The 22636-nt window shown below is 38.8% G+C and overlaps 1 protein-coding gene across 1 annotated transcript in view; it reads left to right on the top strand.

The window, feature by feature from the left end:
* LOC141737616 (SH3 domain-containing kinase-binding protein 1-like) overlaps nucleotides 1-22636 on the top strand; it is a 105578-nt gene that overhangs the window by 16717 nt on the left and 66225 nt on the right. Inside the window, exon 2 of the mRNA XM_074572561.1 lies at nucleotides 17009-17115. Coding sequence (XP_074428662.1) covers nucleotides 17009-17115 — 107 coding nt within the window. The remainder of the gene's footprint in view (nucleotides 1-17008; nucleotides 17116-22636) is intronic.

Genomic DNA, 22636 nt, shown 5'->3' on the forward strand with positions numbered 1-22636 from the left:
TCCATGGTTCTCCAAGCTTCATTAATTATGCTGCTTATGAAACAACTTTTAGATACTTTCGGCTGCCCTGTTCCTCATAAAAAGCTTAAAATAATTTAATAATATGCAGATATGCATGAAAGTTTTGCATATTTCTAAGCATGTAAAACAATTCTTTTTTTCACTCATCTTATGCCACCCATGTCAAAATGCAAAGAGGAGAGAAAATGCTGAAGTTTTATTTTCCTGATTTCTCTTTGAGGTTAAGAATAAGAATAAACAAACAGTAGGTCTGGAGGATTTTTGGTATAATGATGAAGGCTTCGTTTCCCCTTGTATTTCAGTTACCTAAATGGAATTCTTACCAGTTAAAAAGCAAGAGAGGAATGAAGAGTGCTAAAGAGAGGCTGTCTGCAGCTCCCTAGTGAAATGCCAATCCTCATAGTCTGCAGTTCTAGTATTTGCTGTCTGATCCCAAGTGGCAGATGAGATCCTAAGGGAGTTCAATTCATCCTCGTGAGCTAGAGGATGGGTTGTACTAACGTGAAGTTTGTAAACAAGGAAAAGCATCAAATATATGAAATCAAATTTTTGTGGGTTTGCTGACAGCTCACACCTAGTTGCAATAATATACTTTGCTCTCAGCATCTTCGCCTGTCAGAGACTGACTCACAGGAAGGAGAGTGCCTCAGAGCAGCTTTCTTGGATTTTAGCAATCGAGCTATAGACAAGGAAGATTAATAACAGAGAAATAATACAGAATCATGAGGCATAGAGTGTTTAAAGTGTAGACTTAAAATAGAGTGGCAACATAGCTCAGGTTGGAAGGCACCTCTGAAGGTGGTCTAGTTCAATCCCCTCCTCAAGCAGAGCTGCCTACAGTCAGTTGCCCAGGACCATGTGAAATTTGGTTTTGAATATCTCCAAGGATGGAGACTCCATAACCTCTCTGGGCAACTTGTGCCAGTGTGTGACTACCCATCCAGTTAAAAGAATAAAAAAAAAAAAAAAAAAAGAAAAACATTAGCTATGTTCCATTAACAACTAGAGATCCTGGTCCACTCCTGGTCCAATGATATCCCTGCTTTCCTACTTTTCTGGTTGCTGGCCAAATAGCAAGATGCTGTGCACACAGGAGCTTGTAGTCTTTCTTGAATGCTCAAGGCACAAGTTGTAAGCTATTGCAGAATGAAGCCACACCGTGTCTCAGGCTAGTTTCTTAAAATGCAAACTTACTACTCTATATTTTTGGAAGACTTTTTGGAAGGGAGTGCTCTAGAACATGTCATTGTACGTGGAAGAAAAAGGTGTGGGCAGGATAAGAGGATGTCAGGAAAGGCTGAGGGGATCTATACGATATATGTATTGTGGATGGGGTCAGAGCACAGCTGAAAAAGCAAACACAAGTAAATGTTGGCCATAGAGTCCATTAGCCGATGCTGAAAGACTGGAAGGTCAAAGAGGTACTGTTATAATGCAGTGTCAAGCATTGCTCAAGTGTGTCTGCCTCTCTTACCAGTGCTCACCTATTAAAGCAGCATCTCTAGCATAGATGTTAACTGTCACGTGGTCATCTGGTCCTTAGTAATGCATTGCATCCTTTAACTGGTAGCTTTAAACAGAGAAGCTTTTGGAGGCTTATCTGTATTTCTTTCAACACTACATACAACACTACGCACTGAACAGCACTGGAGCGATTTCATTTTCAGTTGCCTGTCTTGAAAAATTTCTTTGGATGATCACCTTCATTTCTCACATCATTCTCACAGTAGTCATTTAAAACAAAGGATATACGTCTGTAGACCAAAGATTAAAACAGTGAGAAATGTGAATATGTGCAAGGTAACTAAGAGGTAAACACAGCCCTGGAAATCAGGGCAGGTGGCACGAGTAGAAGAAAACAATCAGTTAATGCGTGTTCAAAATTAGAGGATATCAGTGGTGCCTTTTATAAATAAACTGTTCCTATATCATTTGAAATCAACAGAGAATCAGTCAGGAGGAGAGAGGGCAGATGATAAATGATTCATGTGCTTGCCTCCTCCTTGAGATTCTTTTCTTTGCCAGCTTGAGATAACAGATGTCTTAAAGATTATGAATTCACAGGAAAATAATGCAAGACAATGGGCAGCCAAGTCAGTATTCTGATCGTCTAAATATTTTGTTTCTTATATTTTATCGCCTGTTGGATCTCAAAATCTAGAAAAGTTCTTATATCAATGAATGACTTTGCTCACAAACATTTTGGTTCAGTGAGGCTTTCAGTGAGGAGAAGGGGTTCTTCTGTATTTGGACTATAATCTGTTTTGTTTGTTGTGACTCAGCCGTTGGTTATGGGCAAGTCAGCTGGGTATGAGAAATGTGAAGACTGATTGTCTGTTGTGCTATGTACATCAAATATAGTGATTTCTGCAGAACTTTGTGATCATTGGTGAGAACAAGTTGCAAAGGACATTTGTCTTTTTTAACTGTATGAGGTCTTTCAAAGTTAATTCAGAAGAACCTGTATTTTCAGCTTCCGTAGGAGGTCATTTCTCTGCAGTCACTGTTCACTAGGTGAGGGCCTTGCCTTGATATAGTAATCTCTTCACGGATTGCTAACTCCTACCACCCAGGTCTGTACTGAAGATGCCAAAGAATACTTTAACCTGAGACTTGTTACAGTAAAACTTTGGCAATCCAAAACAAACATGACAGTGTATTCTTTGTGGGTTTCTACGCTGACAGCACGCTGCACTTAAAATACTGGAAACAGAATAAAATGGGAAGTAATTATTCTGACTCAGAAAAAGGGGTATTTTTATACTCCCACTTTAAGAAAAAGGCTTAGATATATTGGTAAATGTTTTATCATTCATGTGGATCTTTGTGCTAACTGAAGTGAAAACGGAAGGACTGACAGTTCTGCAGCAGCTGCCAATACTATGTAACAGTAAAAGAAGGGATCATGTTTGTGTAGTCACTCTGGGTTTGTCTGCAAGCAAACATGTTGCCATGAAGTGCTATGTTCTGTACTGGAGAGGTGGTCTTCAATTAGGTAGACTCTGTGGCTCTGTCTTCCTCTATTTCCACACACAAATTTGGCTTTGTTCACCAAGCTATTTGGAGTTCAGAGGTCTTTTACATGCATACATATCCATTGCAAATTGATTTGCAAGAGTGTGTTTGGTCTCACAGTGAAGGCCAAATGGTCATCAGATTTGTTGTCATCCCAGCTCCAGGTTAAACTTGATGTGTTGGAAAAAAGAGCTGAAACAGTACTTTGTTTGCTTTTGCCTGTTACTACTGAGTCATCATCCCACCTTAGCACACTCTTTTCTAAGTATAAATACTCTTTGTCTTTACGAAAGATTGTTTAAATTGGAGTTTCATGCTTCAGCTCTCTTAGTGGGTTTTAAGATAGTGAACATCTGTGAACACCGCAAAATAATAAAACAGCAAGATAAGTGATCTAAGAGCAGACAAAAAATGTAATTTACTCAAAAAAAAAAAGGCTGACTTAAATAATAAGTTACTTACAGGGATATTTCTGTAAATAAAAAAAGTATGAATTACTTCATAGGCAAATAAGTTATCAGATGTTTTGCATGCTTCAGCATCTGTCTTCAAAGGCAAAAGATAGTGAATTACGCAAAGCTTTACATATATTTATATTAATCTTTCCTTGCAGCACAAAGATATCAAGTATCTTTTGTGTAGTGCTTGATTTAAAATTTTGTCTGAAATATGGAGTGCTAGATTTGCTTTTATTATTTTTTCATCTTAGGTATTGGTAGAGATTTCTTCTATGCGTAAATAAAGCTTTCTATATTACTGAATTTCCTTACTCTCTGATTTTCAATAAAGCAAGCAGCACACACTTTATAAGAACAGCCAGGGTTCATATTAGTTCCCAGGTGCTGCTTTTTGTGAAGATATTTAGGCTGATATTAGTAGATGATTTAATATTTACAGATGACTGTATCAGGATATAGCGTAGCTCGTAGTCGCTCTGCAAGCAAACATGCTGCTGCTGTTCATAACATACAAAATAATTTTAGCCCTGAGGACAAATATGAGCATTAGCCTGGAAGTGGAAGTTGTCTGTGGCTGCAGCTGTGCTGTGGGGATACGTGTGAACACAAGACGGCCAGGGGAAGTGGGTTGAAATTCCTCGGTCATGCAAGGGCTGCCTATGGAAGCTGCGTACTCCTCCCGTTCCTCTTCTCCAAGCAGCATCAGAGATTAACCAGAAAAAGCTGCTTTTAAAGCAAGATGTTAGCAGACGTTTTTACCTGAGGTAGTCAAGTACAGCACATAATACAAGGGCTTTCAAAAATGTTGAACTCTTAGTACAGAGGGAGTCGTTGATACCTGTCTTCCCCGTAAGCATGTCTTTTTTTCAACTGCTTTTGTGGTCATGAGTTTTCCTGTGTTCCTTTCTACTCTGTGTCAAGATGCTCCCTTGGGTAAGACTGACTTCCAAAATCATACCTTCAACATTTGAAGAGGTGTGTGATGGCACTGGACTATGTACTTGGGCCTCTCTAAACAATGTTGAGTGCCAGATTGAGACATAGCAGTGCTTCCAGTGGCTGGTGAAGCAATTAAAACATTTGACTATTGCATTTTGTGTAGTATATGTGAAAGTAAAAGTGAAGTCATGAATAATCAGTGTGTTGAGATGGCAGCAAGGTTTTCAGAGGCTTACGTGTGCACAGGACTTAAATGAGAAGCATTTTTATACAGGTTCTTCCAAATTGATAGAATTGTAGACCAGTTATGCATACCTGTGACCATATAAACAGCTGGAATATAAGCTTAAACCTATGACTATGTAATCCTACTCTCTTAATCTGTATATTGAATAATATCAAGGAATACAGAACAGGGAATATGTTGCTGGAAAATTATTTAGTAACTGTAAATCTTGTGGGTAGTGAAGTGTGTGTATTCATGTATTCAAAAAGTTGTGTGTATTCATGTTTTCATGCTTTAATATTGGTTGCCTTTAGTTACGGGGAAGAAGTTAACAGAAGAATGTTTTATTGTATTGATGTTTTTAAGCAGCATGATTGATACATTAGATTACACAGGCTCACTTACATAATTTTTCTGCCCTCATAAACATAGACCATATCTGCAAAACATATCCAAGTGTCCTTAGGTTTTTTTTATTTCTTTATTTCATTACTGTAAAGTGAAAAAAGCATCCCTGCAGGATTTCAGAGTGGGTTTTTTTGATCATGCAGGGAAACCGAATAATAAGGGAGCAGTGAGAAAAAGCTGTAGAAGTAGAGTATTGGATAATTGTGAGCAATGATGTTTGGATTGAGCACATAGAGGCAAATTATTGTATCACTTTGTACTGGTATCTTTTCTTGAGGTTGTAAGATGCTCCATGTTTACAGTTTTCCATTTATGCTGGAACAGCTCCTGCACCCTGCTTTCCTGACTGAATCTGCTTTAACTTTGGGGGACTTCCCCTTCTTTCTTCTCAGAAGGCAAGTGTTTAGAGGCCCTTTTCATCTCTTTCTTAATGTTGAGCAATCTCTTTTTTTTCTGTCTTTTCTTTTTTTTTAATGAGGCTCAGGATTAGAACATATTCCATCATGTAGTTTGTTGCTGTAAGCCTTGGATACTTATTTGCAGTAACAACCAGTGCTGTGTTAAAATAACTGCGGAAGAGATTTTACAAAGTGCTTGAAAAACGTAGAAGCAGGGGTCTTTTAGAGCTAACTTAACCTTTTAGGTGCCTAAATATCTAAGTGTACTTGCAGAACTTTCCCATGTTACTACCATTTAATTACGTTGGTCGTTATGACAAAATTAGGCTTCTGGGTCAGACAAATGGGAACCTCAGTGATGGAACCAGAGGTTAGTCATTTGTGATAAATGCAGCAAGGGAGATCGAGTAGTGGCTGACAAGCTGTTGGAAGAGATCATAACTATTATTTAAGTGCTCTGGGTGTTCTGTGTATAAAAATACACTTATCTTTTTGCAACAAGCCTTTTGATCATCTTAATTATTCTGCCAACAATCATGCCCAATTCCAGGTGTTCTTCAGCAGTGAAATGACATGCAAATGCATATAAAAGTTGAATGAACTGAAGGCATAGTCGTAAGGGAGAAAAACACTACCTACATGCCAGCATCTGGAACGTAAGTCAATGGACATGGTGTAATTTAAAAGTTCTGCCTGTAGTGCCTAATAAGTTTCTTGTAATAAAACTTATACTTTAAATGAAATGGCAGTATGGCTTCTGTCCGCCTGGACTGTGTGATGAAGTTTAGATGCCGGAGATTGCCTGAGAGCTAGAAAGTGCAATCAGATATGCTAATGACACAACTTTTTTGAATTTCCTCACCACTTGCTTTATTGGTAATGTCCTATTGTGGAGTGGCATAGTAATTATTCAACGATAGTTAATTTTTTTTGATAAAGGTCTTATCTGGAGAGTTCTACAGACCTTTAGGAATATATTTGTGTTTGGATAAATGTTCTTCAGCAAGGCAAAACAGTAGTTAACAGATGGACTTGCACAAGAGTAAACAATAGTTTGAGAGACTGAGATGTGGTAGGACTTCTCTAATTTGCTTCTCAGCTTCTGCTTGGGACCTATCTACAGACCTGTGTAGGAACTCTTATTGGAGTCACTGAAAGGTAGAGGAGTTGTGGAGGTGCAACTAAGGAGCTAAATTGTCCTGAAGAAGTATTTCTTGTAAGAGGTGATGTACCAAATAGAAGCTCTGAAAGTCAGGGTGGGGCAATTAAGCTGGGTATGCCTTGGAAGCAAGAAAGAAAATCTTAAGGCTCTTGAGTTTGACTTGAAGTAACTGGGATGCAGCATAATATCACCAATATAACGTTCAGTGCTGAAACTAACTTTAGGAAGTGGAATCTTGTTCTGTGGTTTGCAAAGCCAAGTGCCATGCTCCTCTTTCTCCAGCACTGAAGAAAATGCGTTGCTCACCAAGGGCTCTTTGATTTGTTACTGTCGGTGTGTGTTCTTGGTTTGGCATCAATGATTGCAGTCAAGCAAATCCCTTACACTCAGGGCTGTAAATCTCTGGATATGCTTAGTAGCAAAGGATTTTGAGGTATAAGGCCTGCTTTCCATGAGAACTAAATACACAAGGCAGTAATGAGGGAATTGAACATTATACCTTTTGGCTCTTTTGATTAAACACCCTCTTGGTAAATTACAGCTTTTTGAATGTGTTAGAATATTGTGAAAAAGGTAAAAGGAAGAAGACCAAATGAACATGATCTGTGTGTGGCATCTTTTGAAAGTGACACTATATTAAAGAACGAAATTGGTGGCAGCCTTCTTACTATGAGCCATCACTCTTAATGGTTCATTCGTCAGTTTAGGTTAGTAAAAATAAATACTTATAAATACCACAGAGACTTTTTTGACTGATTAGAAAAATCAAGAAAATATGGGAAAATTTCTGTGACATTCAGAGATTCTCACCACCAAAAGCTAAAGATGCTACAGAGCTGGCTAGATGCAGCTACTGCATAGGGGTTTGCCTCCCCTTCTTCTCCAGCATTGCTTGGGGTAACTCATTCTGCCTCTGCACTGTATGTGTAGGCTGGGGACTTGCCAAAACAGATAGTCTTTTGTTTTATTTCTTTTTTTGCCATTTGTTCCTCAGTTTTGGAGGATGGTGATACATATCTGATCTGCCTGATACAGAAATACTCGTCCTGTGCTCGTGGAATGAACTCTCCCCTGTGGGTACTGTGGCACTGTCCGTTTTTGAGGATGTTGTGGAACAGTGAATGTTAATTTTCACTTCCAGTACTGAGATACCTTTTGGGAAACCTACCTTCTGCTCAGCTGTCATAGAGCTAACGGTGCCTGGGGCTTCAGAGGGCCAGCAGCAGCAAGAATAATTGATTTATTTCAATTTATCATATTTATTTATTGCTCTTCTGAACATGAATTCCTGGGCACTTCTGCAACCCTCAAATAACAAAGTATAGCATAACATGCCCTTTAAAACGGCAGGTTATTTTGGATTATAGCGTTTTCACGATGGTAGCTGAGAAATAATAACAAATCTTAACACAAAGAGTGCAATTGAGGGCCCCCTCCTGGTGTGTTTTCCTTTTAGCAGATCTGAAGGGCAGGTAAGTTGTATAACCTCGCACGCTGAGCTGGTGCGTGTCAGCAGCCCGGTGAGCAGCCCTGCCACAGCTCTGTTGTCTGCAAGGTTTTGAAAATGTCATGGCTTAATTGCCATGGGAGACACATGTCTGAGTGTTTCTGCCCAAGTGACTACTCATCTTGGTGTAAGTGTTGCAGAATCAGACCCATTACACCAGACTGGGTGAGTCGTTTTCCCAGTTTACCAGAGCATCTCCTGGCTTCATGCATTAGCTTCCTATAATTTAGGATTTGTCTGGGGTTCTGTTCCAAGGCAAATTTAATGTAGTTTCCTAGATTTTAGGAACACTGCTGGACAGAAGAGTGAAGCGTCTGCTCTATATGTGGATGTGTTAATATTTTTTATTTAACTTTTTGCCTTTAATGGCTTCAAATTGAATATTTAAATTGTATAGGTATTCTAGAGGAAAACAGGATTCTAGGTTAAAAATCTGACTGATGTTCTAAGTACCCAGTATGAAAGAGAGTTTTGGATTTTTTTAAGTGTTGTTGATTTATTGCATGCATTCATTGTGTAATAGCTCTCATGAGTGCAGCAACCAGAAAATTGGTTGCTGTATTTTTTTGCATCTTTCCAGCATTTCTTGAGGCATTTGTTTAATATATGTTGTTACATGTTGGAGTGAAAATAAAATCTTGACAATGGTTTTTTTTTTGTAGTTTTTTTTTTTTTCCCCCTGATAAGAGAATCTTACTTGAAACTGATGTAGCAGAGGTCAGAGTAGGACCTGCAATTTAATTACAGAGATTGAGAACCTGTCAAAAAACACTGATACTCTGGTAGCTAAAAAAGAAGTACCACGGTCGTTGGCATTCTTTAAGAAAAAGGCGCACTTTTTAATGATGTTCTAGAATATTGGAGGTTTTTTAGTTAAGTTGGACAGAAGTCAGCTTCAAGACAGCAAACTGGTAGTACAAAACTAATATTTTTGGAGATTACTGTGTAGGTGTCCATGTGGTTTGATCTAAATGCCTTTATTTATAGAGGGGAGAACACAAAGTAACCTGAATCTGCACAGTGGTTCCATAAATCAGAGCTATTAGCTTTCATTTACTGTATGTTGTGAAGTGCTACTGTGCATAGGTAATTTAAGTGGTGTGAATTATGTGATGGAACATACGAGAAGTGGGAAAGATGCAACAGCAATTCATGTTTGCTTTTGGTTTATTCAAATGCTTTCTTTAGAGATTAATACAAAAAAGCAGCAAAGTAGTCAACCACTATGTCAAAACCTGGCTAACGGGATAATATTTTGGGATTATCCTATGACAACATGAGATGTATGCAATGAGAATAGAAAGGGCAAAGGCCTTTTATGGGCCATTTGCAAATCTTGTTGTGTTTCTGTTCTTGCATTTTGAAACTTCATCTGCTGTCCAAGGAGTATTTCAAGTTTGTGTATCTCTTCTTGTTCTTTAGAAAAGCAGATTTATTCCCACAGATATCTATTGCCTGCTAAAGCTCTTTGTACAGTCATTTTGTATGAACTGTATGCTAGCCAGTATAACAAAGTCTTCTTGTAATGTATCCTTGCAAGTCATCTTCCAAGTATGAGAAACCAAATATACGGGCAAGTGCAAGATCTTGTGTTGGGTAATGGGCCCCTTCGTGTCAACAGGTGCTAATTGCATAAGGGGTGGTGGGGAACTCCAGTGCCAAACAGTGGGACCTAGTGCATGTGGCAGCAAACTAAGTCCCAAAGTTACAGATGACCAGGGCAAGCCACCCTGTTGAAATATGCCTTGGCTTACCCAGCATTACAACAAGGACAGAAGCATTTGCTGCTCCTTGGAATGTACTGCTTGTAAAAGGCACTAGATGAGAGCAACAAATGGTTGTTGTTGAGAATGGGCATTTGTCAAAAGCTGGTGTAAAGGCACCACTTGCTGCTGAGGAATAGTTTTGAATCTGTAGAAGCAAGTGAGAAGCCGAGCGAGCTTGTCCAGTCTTTACCCGGTCTGTGTAACTGCTTTTAAAGTACAGTTTAAAAAGCCTGTTTGAAACCCTGTCACCGAGTTCCAATTTTCCAATTTGTGATGGAGTTTCACCTATTTCTCACTTATCAACTAATAATCATTTACACTATGAAGTTTAAAAAAGATACAGGTACTAGAACTAGTAGCTTTGGTGAACATACACATTTTCAGCTCTGCATGTGATTGAGTTACTGTGTAGTTTAATACTGTGTTTTATACATTCCTCCTAAAAAACAGAGAATAAAATATGTAGCCTGTATGGCAAGGCCAAGTGTTCCTCTTGGAGTTTGGACTTGCTATGTCTAATTTGCTGGTGATGATTTGACTGCATTCTTGATGTTGCACTTGCAGAATTTTCTACCCCTTCTATATGCATTTTAAAACTTTCAGACTCAGAAAGAAAATCATTTTGGTGGTGTATGGTTAAACTGTGCAAGTGTCTTTTGAGTTTGTTTACAGTTACTTTTCTAGCATTTCCTTCTGCTTTGGGTTAGGCTTAACTAATGATCTCAGCTTCGCTAGTATTTCAGTTCTTTCTGTCGGATGCACAAACATCCTGCTGTGGCATACAGAAGTGCTCCACTTCTCAGTTAATTAATGTTTTTTTCCTAAAAGCATGTGATCACTGGTACTACGTTGTTGCTGTAAGTTGCTTCCAGTAATTACTGCTGTTATGCAAAAGACTCATACACGATAAAAGGCCTTAATATTGCTGCATGGTTTTAACAAAAGAATGAATTCATTGAACAATATGAGGTTTGCTGTTATTCTGACGGTGCATATGTGTTAAAACGTGAGGGTGTAAGAAAAATATGTCTTCCAGGCTTTCAGGTTCCTCACAGACAAATCTTGGTCATAAAATTCAGAGCAGCAGCCAGATGGCTGAAACCTGGAAGTGTTGCTGTGGAGTCTAGCAAGAGAAAACCTACTCCTCAGTAACAGTAGAACATTAACACGCTCGGAGTAATATATTACTCGCAGTGATGGCATAATGCATTGTGGCTTAATTGTGCTTAATGGAGTCCTGCAGTCTCCATGATTCAGCTACACACGTCAAAGCAGGGCACATCCCAGTTCATCTGCTTGTAGAAAAACACAGCAGCTTTACATAACCCATTTGGTAGAGTACTGGAAGCACCTCAGATATTCCCTCTCCCCTCACCCCTCCTTGCAGTTTATCTTTCTCTTCTCTGGTATATTAATGTCACAATTAAAAAACCCAACCAAACAAACAAAAAATCAAACTAAACCACCACCACCCCCCCAAATATTCATACCCAGCTTAATTCTGTTTTCTGCTAGGCAGGGAACAAACAGACCTCAGCAGGGCTTTTTTGTCATCTATCCAAAAGCATTCACCCTTCTAACAGCATGTGGGTGATGAGAGAGTTGGAATTGACACGTCACATCCCAGGTCAGAAAAGAACTGCCAAAATTCTGCAGGAGAAGGAGGAAGTTGTAACTTGACAATTCTGGTGCCTTTTAAAATAAGAATTGTATTTCTACTTGTGGGTAGACATAAGAAGGTGGAGTCCTTGTGTTGTGAAAGGTAGTGACAGAATCCACATTAGAACTGAGTATGACCAAGACTTTATCTGAAGTCTCCTGATACTATCTTCAATATACTTTTAGCAAAAGCAATTTAAACAGTTAAAATTTTTAATGCTATCTGTTTGTTCTTAATTAGGTAACTTCCATTTCTCAAAAGCATCTACCGAGGGTAGTAGCGTTAAGAAGAATTTTTCTCAGAAGTAAGCTTGTAACTCAACCTTTTTCTTAACATTTGCATTTTAGTATACAGAATTCGGTGATTTGTAACCAAAAAAAGGTGATACAGTAACTATCTAGGCTAGCGCTCCAAATCAGCTGTACCAGAACTCCATCAGTACCATTAAAATAAGTAGCACGCAACTTAAAGCATATATGTCATCTCTTAGTTGTACAATAGTTGCCTTTTGTCTTTTTGCACATTAAATTTAGAACTGGTTTCTAGCTGAGTCATATCACAGCCCAGCTTGTCTAACCAGGAGACACTGTGCACTGAACCAGTTCCCCCCAGCTGCAGATATAGCTTTGAAAGCTGGAAGAATGGGAAGTGCAACTGAGGCTGATGGGCAGATGATGCTGCATGCAGGGAAGTCTGAAATAGAAGAAAGGAAACTTTTCCTCCAACTTGTCATTTTCCTTCTAATAGGCTTGCCTGACAGGGGCTTCTTTGCCAAACAGTTTTACTGAGTTCAGTCACTTTGAATCTACCTGAAGGGTGGCCCAGTGGATCTCAGTTTCCTTCCATGGTTCACCGGAGCCTGCCCAGCAAGCCCACAGTAGAGGGAAGGGAAGTCCGTGGGTCTTGAGGAGCTGCTGTCTGCTTTAGTGTGTTTGAAATTTTTTAGATGTGGGAGAAATGTCTTTAGGCTCCTCACGCTGCAAACCTTGACTTAGTCCCCAGCCTAACCCATGCAATTTCCATAGCAACACTCCTTTACCAAAAAACAACAATAAAAGAAATCCAGGAACAATTGGGTAGAATTGTTTGAGCTGCAATGATACATATACATCTCTCTTTAAAACAGATCCAATTACAAAACTGCAGGGCCTAGTTTTGAAGAGATTGTCAGCCATTTAGGTATACCTTTTGTCAGCAGGGAGACTCTGAAGGTTTTTATTGAATATAGTTTTTTGACTCTGTAAAATAGTTGTACTGTGTTATGAAATGGATTGCTGTACTTGTTCTCTTGTGGTGGGGAAAAAAAGTGGATTAGTATGTAGATTTGATGGACCTTCTGTTAGTGAAGTTAACCGTGTGGTTTTCACTGATAGGACAGGCTACAAATACATTGTCATCAGTGAAAAGTAGGCTCTAGGTTTATAGAAACCACCATATTCACACAAGCACACGTTTATATAAACATCTGTTTCATGACAGAGGTTTTAAGCTTAAAAAAAGTAGTTTGGATTTGAAAAATCCAGTCCATTTTGAAATAGTTTAATTCCTATCTGCTCTGCTGCTGATGTACTTTTCATTGAATCTCATGTTGTCAGTTTGTGACCTTTCCTGGGTCCGATGGCAGCATGTAAGGACCAGTGTGACTTCTTGTGTAGCATTGCCTCAGCTTTTGGTGCTCCTTACAAAGGTAAGCATTGAATGATGATGTGGTGTTTTTGCCGCTTTTTATCTTCACTGCTAATGCCAGAGGGGTGTTTAAATGTCTAGAAATAGTTCTCTCTCTTGCACGTGTACAGCTGGAGGAAGCCCCTTTATGGTCTCCTGCTGTTACAGACAACCACACCATTTTTAAAATCTGATCAAACACCACTTTGAAACGAATTAGATTTGTGCTCCCAAAGAGTTGTTTGTTTCAAATTTCTAAATATATGTCCATACCTTTTTCCATTTGACCTAACTTTAGACCTTTTAAAATTAGATGTTGAGGTCCGATAGAGCCACACCAGTAAAAAAAAGCACCCCCAGAGAGTCATTCATCTGATGTATTTTAGCTGTCTATTTTACAGTGACACTAAATACCCTCAGGAGGTATTAGGTTCTCTCTGCTCTTGAGTGATAGGCTCAGATGTAGACATTCAACTCGGGGACACCTACAATGAGATAGGTGACTCTATGGATAAAGACAAAAAGGATCTGATTTAGCAAAGCCTGTTGTTTACACTGCTAAGCTACCAAGCTTTGCTCTGAGCAAAAGTGTTTGGGGAATGATTGGAAAAGCAGTTCTCCTCTCAGGGCAGAGGGAACGGTGGCCTCAGGTGGGGTGAGTGGGAGTTGGCAATCCACAGCTGCAAACGAGGAGGCAGCCAGCATTGCTCTTAAGGTGCATTGCGATGTGACACCTTTCACAGTGCACGCAAGGTCCGTTTTCTTTCCTCCCTTGCCAGATCTGCAGACACTTTGTAAGGGTTCAGTGCCTTCAACACAGCCCTTACAGGGAGTGGAGCAGGCAGGCATGCTCTGCGGCACCGTTGTTGAGGTCTTGGTGCCATCGCTTCAGATGCAATATGCTTTGCGGTCACTGGTTTGTTAGCTCCCTTGTACATGCGCAGCAAATTCTCTGTAGCTGCCTCATTTGTTTTAAGAACAGAATGCACAAACTAGGCATGTGATTTTCTTTCCTTTGAGGTTTATTATAACTATGTAAATAGGAGCCAGTGTTTTTTACAAGGTGAGTGATGTTATTTCTGTATGATAGCTTGTTCCAAATAAAATGTAGCTCGGTTAGTTCCCAACCTGCAGCTCATAGGTGTTTTGCCTTCAAAACACTTCTGATGTTGCGCCATGGCTATGGGAAATGAAAAAGCCTAGAACTGCAACCAGCAGGCAGAGTGCGGTGGTGCTGCCTGCAGCAGGTTACTTGCTACAAATTATTACATGTGGGCCAGTAAAAGTTCACTGATCCTTTTTTTTCTTCTTTTAAGCCTTTCAAAACACAGTGAAGACTTTGCAGCACACCTTTTCTGATTTTAAAATTCTGGGTTTATTACCTGCCTTTTCACCACTCAGGAACTTTTCACTTGAAAGTAACTCAGTTTATGCTCAAGTGTGAAGAAAAATGCAAAAAAAAACTCCTAGAAAATATTTCCTTCATCAATTTACAAGTAAGAAAAAAATGGATCAGATTAGAAAGTATCTGCAGTCTTCATTGCGGAATTGCTGCCCTGTATGGTTTAAAATTAAATTTACGTCAATTGGTCAAATTACTTACATTTTAAAGTCACAGTGTGCCATTTAGATCTCAGATGGCTCACAGCTAAAGCATAGACTGTAGTAATACTCTGCAATAGGTGGCAATATTAGCAAAAAGGGAAATGGCGAGAGAAGACAAGACTTCTGTCTCTCTGCCATCTGTCTAAACTGCTTGTTAGTTGTCCTAGTTGGTGTTTCTGGTTCCTGACCACGCTGCCTTTGGAGACTTGGAGTGGGAATACTGTATTTGCAAAACCAGAGTTTTTTCTTTGCTAACATTTTTTATATACATACAGCTTGGTTACTCTGACTTCTTTTCCTGTCAACTCTGTTTTCTTAGAAAACTCATACTGCTGTATTACCCAGGTTGCTGTAGCGTAAGAAAAATCAGATACCCCTTGGCTGTAGAGCTCTTCATGCAACTCATGCTCTGCTCAAGTGCTCCAAACATTAGCATGCACATGGGGTCCAGCAGCACCTTCCCCTTAAAACCAAAGGGATTCACTGCTGGATCAGTTGTTTTGCATTAGACCACAGAGAGGAACTAGTTGGTACATGCCTCTTGTTGGCTTGCTACTCTCAACTTAGGTATTTCTCTAGAGAAAGATCTAGGAGGAGAGGGAGAGCAGTGAGACAACCATGAGACTAATGGAGATAAATGCAGACTTCCGCTAGATTTTCTATACAGTAATAAAAAAAACTTTATGGCGTGGGAGGGGGAAGGATTCATACAATTCTATTAGTAACATCATAATTGTATTTATTTCTTTCTCTTTTAGCAATCTCAAAAATATTCTCCAAGAGTCACACAATATTGATTACTAAATAGGGTGGCATCTCACATCTGTCATATCAGGCAACATCAGCACATCAGTTGCTACTTGGTGTTAGAAATAAGAGTGGGAATGTTACCTTTCAGGAAAATAGCCAGCTCTTTTGCACAATCAAAGAAGCACTCAATAGGGAAGGTATTTATTATATTTAAGTTATTTTGAATGCAGCTGTGTAAAATTGTCAATTTAGGACCATTTTAGTTTAGATGGTGAAGAACGAACAGTCATCTGTAGGTGGAAAAAAGAACCCATTTGAGTGAGTTTGGTTACGTTGCATTAAGGTATTAATTTTAACATTCAAAAAGCTGCCACTCACACAGGATTGCAGTGGCTGTGAAAAATACTGTCAGAAAGCCAAATTCAATGGCTTCCCTTCTCCCTTCTTTCTCTAGTTTCAATTAATAGATTTGGAAAAAAAAAGTTCTGTAACTTTTTATTACTGTTTGCCCTAGAGCAGGATTATCAATAATTGTTTCAGGGGAAATAATAGACTGACCATAAGATGAATATTTGTAATTTCATGTCAGATGAAGGCATTTCTTGGACAGTGTTTACACAACTGATTTTGGTGTGTCTTGAGCATGTTTAACAGTTAAGAGAAACAGCGTAAGAAATAGCAAATAGACCTGGAAAGATCCTCTGGGTAAAGTTTGTCCATCCTGTCACTAGGAAGCACAATGTATTAGTTAAATTTTGGCTCTTGAATAATATTACAGAAAGGAAAAAATCTCCACAATCTATTTTCATTTTTTAATTACATTGAATTATAAAAATTGTTGAAAGAAATAATATGCACCAGAAATCTTTTCCTCACCTTCTTCTTTTAAATTAATTTTAGGCAGATATACTAAGCATTGCACACATTCAGATTCTTTTAATAGTGCTCAAAGAATGATATTGAAGGAGCTGGGACTGTTCAGTTTGAGGAAGAGGAGGCTGAGGGGAGACCTCCTCACTCTCTACAACTACTTGAAAGGACACTGTAGAGAGGTTGGTGCTGGTCTCTTCTCACAGGTAATTAGCGATAGAACAAGAGGGAATGGGTTCAAGCTGCAGCAGGGCAGGTTTAGGCTGGACATTAGGAAAAAATTCTTCACAGAAAGAGTGGTCAGACACTGGAATAGGCTGCCCAGGGAGGTGGTGGAGTCACCATCCCTGAATGTGTTTAAGACTCGTTTAGATGTGGTGTTAAGGGATATGGTGTAAGGGAGAACTTTGTAGAGTGGCGTTGATGGTTGAACTCAATGATCCCAAGGGTCTTTTCCAACCTAAATGATTCTATGATTCTGTGATTTCCCCTGACCTGTGTTTGGCATGGAATTTGTTTTTCATTTTACAATTTTCCTGTTTTCTTCATTTCCACCAGGAGAGAGAAACAGAAGAAGAAGATGTCAGGTGGCTTTCAGTTATATGCCTCAAAATGAAGATGAACTGGAATTAAAAGTTGGTGACATCATTGAAGTTGTGGGAGAGGTGAGCAGATCTTTAATGGAATATAGACACATGCAGTTCTGACATATTTTGTGCATGCTGAGCTCTTAGATACAGTGTGTTTTAAGACAAAATTTAAACCAGACATTTTTCTTCTCTGGTATACTGACATGTCTGGTTTGGGTTACTGTTGGGGGTGAGAGGATGTGGTTGTTTGCTTATGGATTTCATGTGGGTTTTTTCCCCTGTAGCACTTCTGCTGGTTTTACTTGATCAGTTGACACTTCTGAGTTCCGTTCAGGGAAAAAGCTCGAAGTTTGTGCTGCAGGGCTGTTGAGTTTAAATCTCTGATGAACCACGATTATAGCAGAAAAAGTTCTTCCCAATTTTGTTAAGCCAGCCACAGGGAAGAGTTATCTTTGTGGAGTTAAACCCATTTAAGAAATTCACTTGAAACCCTCTGGAGTTCAGCCATGGCATTCACCTTTTGTCATCTCTGCCTACAAATTTTAACAATTTCATTTTAGTCTAATCTGTTTAAAAAAAAAAAAAAAGTCAAAAAAACAAACGAAGCAAATGGAAAAAAAAGCCCAACACATTCTTTAGAGACTCAAGATGCACTTATTTTGGGTGGAAAAGGATGTGGAAAATGAATGCACATCTCTTAGGACTGGGAACAAATTATGAAAGCTTGAACAGAGATACGGACATTTACTTTGCATGGGTGAATCTGGTTGCAGGACCAAGGAATGCTGTTCACTCCCAATATCTTCAGGTTTGTTCCATTGGATATTTTAGAAATATCTTCTTGAGCTTAATAGCATGAGCATTAAAAGTCAAAATGCTAACATTGAAACCTTTAAGTAGAATGCATTCAAACTCGTTTAGTCTTTATTTACTTAACTTTAAAAAGATGTACGAGCTTAGTCTGCTTGAGCAGCCAATAAAAGGTGTATTTCAGCCTGTATCATTTATTTGCAGGATTTTTTTTCCCTGTGACTCAGCAGCTAATAAGTCAACTTTTTTTTTTTTTCTTATCAAGGAAGTACGATTGGTTTTCTTTTTCCTGCATCTGTTACTTAAGAAATCAGTTCTAAAAGAGGATAAATTCTGCTGCAATCTGCATGACATCCAGCATTTTCTTATGAGAGATTAAATTCTCACATCTGAATGTAAGAAGCTTAGTGATCGCAGGTTTTCCTTTAACCTAGCTGCGCACACCATCTCTGCACACAGTTCCTGGAATCAGACATGATGTGTCACTTAACTAACCTTATTCTGTCCGTAAGCAGAATTGTAATGGGGGATGTCAAGGTTTTAAGATATTTAAGACCATATTTTGAAGACAATGTAAACCCAATATTATAATGAGTTTCACGGCAGCACATGAGCTGTTTTCATTGTGCAGTTTGAAGCATATTTGACCTCACATGGCCATACAAATATCTTCCGTCAGTTGCCCTACTTAAAACTTCTAAGTGTCTGTCTTTCAAGAGTAAAGTGATGGAATAAAACCCCTTCCTAGTATCCAGCCAACAAATTAACTCTACTGAATGAATTGTATGATTAAATAATTTAGATGAGACACTAGACTTCTCTTACGAAATGCATTTCTTATCGTCTTATAAATTCAGACAACTTAATTTTAAATAACAGATTTATTTAAATCCAAATGACACCAAAAATGTTCTCATTAAAATTGAAAGATGTAGAACTATGAAAGTGAAACATTCCTGTACTTGCATGTGTGTGATTGTAGTTAAGGGCATGTTTTTTGAAACCCACTTGGTCGTCTTAAACTCATAATTGTACCTTGAGTGACTACTGTTGAAGAAAGCATTGACAACTTGCTGATTTTAAGATTTAAGAAAATATATTGTCTTGGGCTGCTTTTTTGATTGGCACTCCTAAAGAATGTCATGCTGGAGTTAGTTTTACTGTATTGTGGAAGAGGATTGCTCAGGGCTGACTCGAACTGCTGGCCATAAGTTAACGGCAAAGAAGGACAGCTGACACAGGTGAGGCTGTGCCCACTTTGACCTTATGAAATGCCCTGTTCTGTCAGCTACTGAAACATAAGCTCTGCCTCAGGCATCATCTGGTGCATTCATGCAATCCAGGACATAGTCTGGCTCTTCTGGGTGGAACTAGATCAGCTGGTGGAAGAAGAAAAATAAAGAATTTCGAGAAAAAATTCTCAGCACCTCGGGAGTTGTTGTGTTACTTTCCATCACAGTTGATACCAAGCAGTTGATGTTGAATACTTCCTGTTATTACTTCCTCTTCTGCCCTTATCATAGTAGCGTTAATTCCGCGAAAAAGTAGGGCAGAAATTTTCTTCTGAAACAGGAACTTTTATTTGATGTACAAAGCTGCAGCAACCAATGTACTGATTTCATTCTTTACGTTTCTGCTTTTAGGTAATGCTGCATAAAGAGTCATTGCATTGAAATAGGATTCACAGTATTTATGTCATTATACGATGTTCCTTATGTCAAATGATAAATGTTTGATGAGAGGGATATATTATTTAAAAAATACAGCTTCCACACTTGTGAAAAAGGAGATTTTTTTTTTTTTTTTTTTTGCAAGGGCCAAAATCATGCTGTGTTATTGTACAAAAAACCCCAAAACAACATCAAAAAAAACCATTCCCACTTAGGTGACAATTGGAGGCAATTCTTGCAAAATATAAATTTTGCAAGTTTGTTTGTCATTACTCCAGATGAAAAACTGGATGATAGCGTCTTCATCATTATTTACAGTGGCTCAGTGGGTAACTGAAACATTAACGGTCACTCACTTTCCATTTCCAGTTGCTCCTTTCTCTTACCCCATCTTTTTACCATGAGTAGAAGGTCTCAGATTCCCATAGGTAGTATTTTATTGTATGCTACTAAGAAAGTCGCATCAGTTGAATTAATTGGTTTTAAATTGTCTTAGATTAGTATGTTCAAATCTCCGTGGATTTCTGTTTAGTTGGAAATAAATTGATTCCTAACTGACTTACAGCAAACTAAAACAGGTATTGTTTAGATCAAAATACTGTCCACATGTCTTTATATGGGTATTTAGCAAAAACTGTGTTTAAAATGTCACTTATGGTTGACAACTCATTAAACTGTTCCTCTTGCAAAGAAAAGCTGGTTCCTGTTGTACTGTGCTAATTTGACTTCATCCTTAATGAAACGGGTTCTGCTCCTCCTTGAACCCCTTGAAGGTCACTGCCTCCAGCAAAGGGTTGGCAGAAGGGGGAATGCAAGTCTTCTCCTCAGCTGCCTCCATCAGTGCCCAAGTGTGTTTCCCCAGACCCCCAGTGAAGATGGGTTACGCTGATATCACATGGTGATGTGCTGAGGATGAGGATGTCTTCCCTTCTCCCACCTCTGCTTCAGGGTGCTGACTAACACCTGAGGTGTAGTAGCATCTAAAGCTGCCCTAGATCCTTCTTCCTGGTGCCAACAGATTGGATAAGATACTTTTTGAAAGGATTTTTTATGTCTGTGGTAGTGGTAGGTACTATTGGAAATTCCTGCTGTGACAAAGGGGTTTGGGGCTAAGTGGATTGAAACAACAGCAAGTGTGAGTTTTGAGATGCTAGGTTTGTCACCAGACAGATATCCTTGGAGGCTGTATATGTTCTGAACTCACAGTTCCTTCCTATTTGTTCTAAATAGTTAGAAATTAATTATAATAAGATCAAACATTCATCACAATAGATAAAAATGCTTGTTGTTAAACTAGAGGTTTCCGTAACTACACAGACACGGATACCCATGAGACATTAATTAACAGACTTAAATTAAAAGTGCATTTGAAACTAACAAGAGAAGCATTTTCATCATTGTTTACATTCACGTTTAATATGTGATTGATAGCTTCTTGCTTGTCATTTTCCTAGCTCATTAGCTATAACTCTAATTACACTTGTCCCCAAAATACAGCTGTAACTAATTGTCGTATTAAATGCAGATACCTGAATTCCAATTATGTCATTCTTAGACTTTCATGGGATGCCAGATGATTAACCTATACCATCAGAATAAGGACATTTGGCATGTCATTCAACAGTTCCTACTTTCATTTGGGATTAATCTGTTGTCGTGCTGCTATATACTTTGTGGCCTCATCCTGCTGAGAAGTCAGCTTTTTGGCAATGTGTAGTGCATGGAGTTAAGCTCACAACTAAGTCTTCTACTGAGACATGCTGTAATACCACTGATCTTATTCTTTGACTTTTAGTTAACATTGCCATATATTACATGATCAAATCCTGTAAGTAACTAATTTGAAATTATAAAAATGCAGACTGATTTTTTACAAATCTGTTGCTTCTTTGGGGCAAGGCTGCTGGGGTTTTTTTTGTTGTTATGAGATAAAGTGGTTCAGCCCATTTCCAAGAACAGGATAAATACTGGGGATGGAGCTGGACTTTCCCTACAGTAACTTATTTTAACAGCTGTAGAGTTGAAAGAGGAATATTTAATAGTGGCAAGGGGATGATCTGTGCCACAAGTACAGAACTGTATAATACTGCAGGAAAACAGCTGTGAATGAATGCTGAGGTTACACATCCCTCAGTTACTTTTCTGTGAAATCCTGTCATAGGTGTTTTTCCTGATCCAAGAGGTGGTTCACAAGGACTTCTATGACTACTGCTTGTATGGTTAGTTCATGTGGAAGGAGGCCTCTTTGTGGAAATAAGTGTGCAAGTACATCTGACTTTTTATAGGGTCATTCCAATTCTATGTGATTGCTTTCTTGGTCTCTCAGTTTCTTACCTGGAAGATGATGTTTAAAAAACCCAACAAAAACCCAAACCACAAAAAAAACCCAAAAAAACAAAAAAAACCCCCAAACCGAAAAACAAAGCGCATGTTGACATTGTAAAATAAGGAACTCTGAAGCTGAAAAGATCCCCTAATACAAGGTACTTGTGCAGTTTTTAATTCTTCCCTTCTCCACCAGAGTTATCAAATCAGCTTCCAGATGTGCTGTAGCAGAAGCCCAAAGGCTGGTTGACGTCTCATGGGTATGGCTTCCTCTGAATGCACTTCCAGAGTAAGCCATCAAGTGGCACTGTAGGCACCATCTTCTGTTTCCAAAATTTCTTTTGCCATTGGCATTGAATATGATTTATTTATTTCGCCTCTTGGGCATCTGTTTTTAATTTCCTTTCAACATACAATTGCTGTTGTCCTTCAAGCTCAAGATCTCCCTTCAGAATTTATAAAATAAGGAAGGTTTTTTCCTTTGATTTTTGTGCTCTAGTTCTCTCTAAGCAAAAGAAAATTTATTGACCTTGGGCTTTTCTCCTTCCTGTTGCCTGCCTCTGGCATTGCTTTTATTCCTGGGACTGTGTTTTGGTTTTAACACTCCAGAAAGACTCTGTTGTGATCCACCTGAAACCTTTCCTGACTCAAAGCCTCTCTTGTTTGCCCTTGCTGAGCTGTAAGTAGTCTGTCAGCCAAAGAGGCAAACCTGCAGGTTGTAGAAAAGCTTGTGGAACAGGAGTTTATCAGAAATACACTTTACGTCAGTCATTCCAAAGACCTGAACATTT

This window comes from Larus michahellis, chromosome 1 (genome assembly GCF_964199755.1).
Source record: "Larus michahellis chromosome 1, bLarMic1.1, whole genome shotgun sequence".
NCBI classification, from domain to species: domain Eukaryota; kingdom Metazoa; phylum Chordata; class Aves; order Charadriiformes; family Laridae; genus Larus; species Larus michahellis.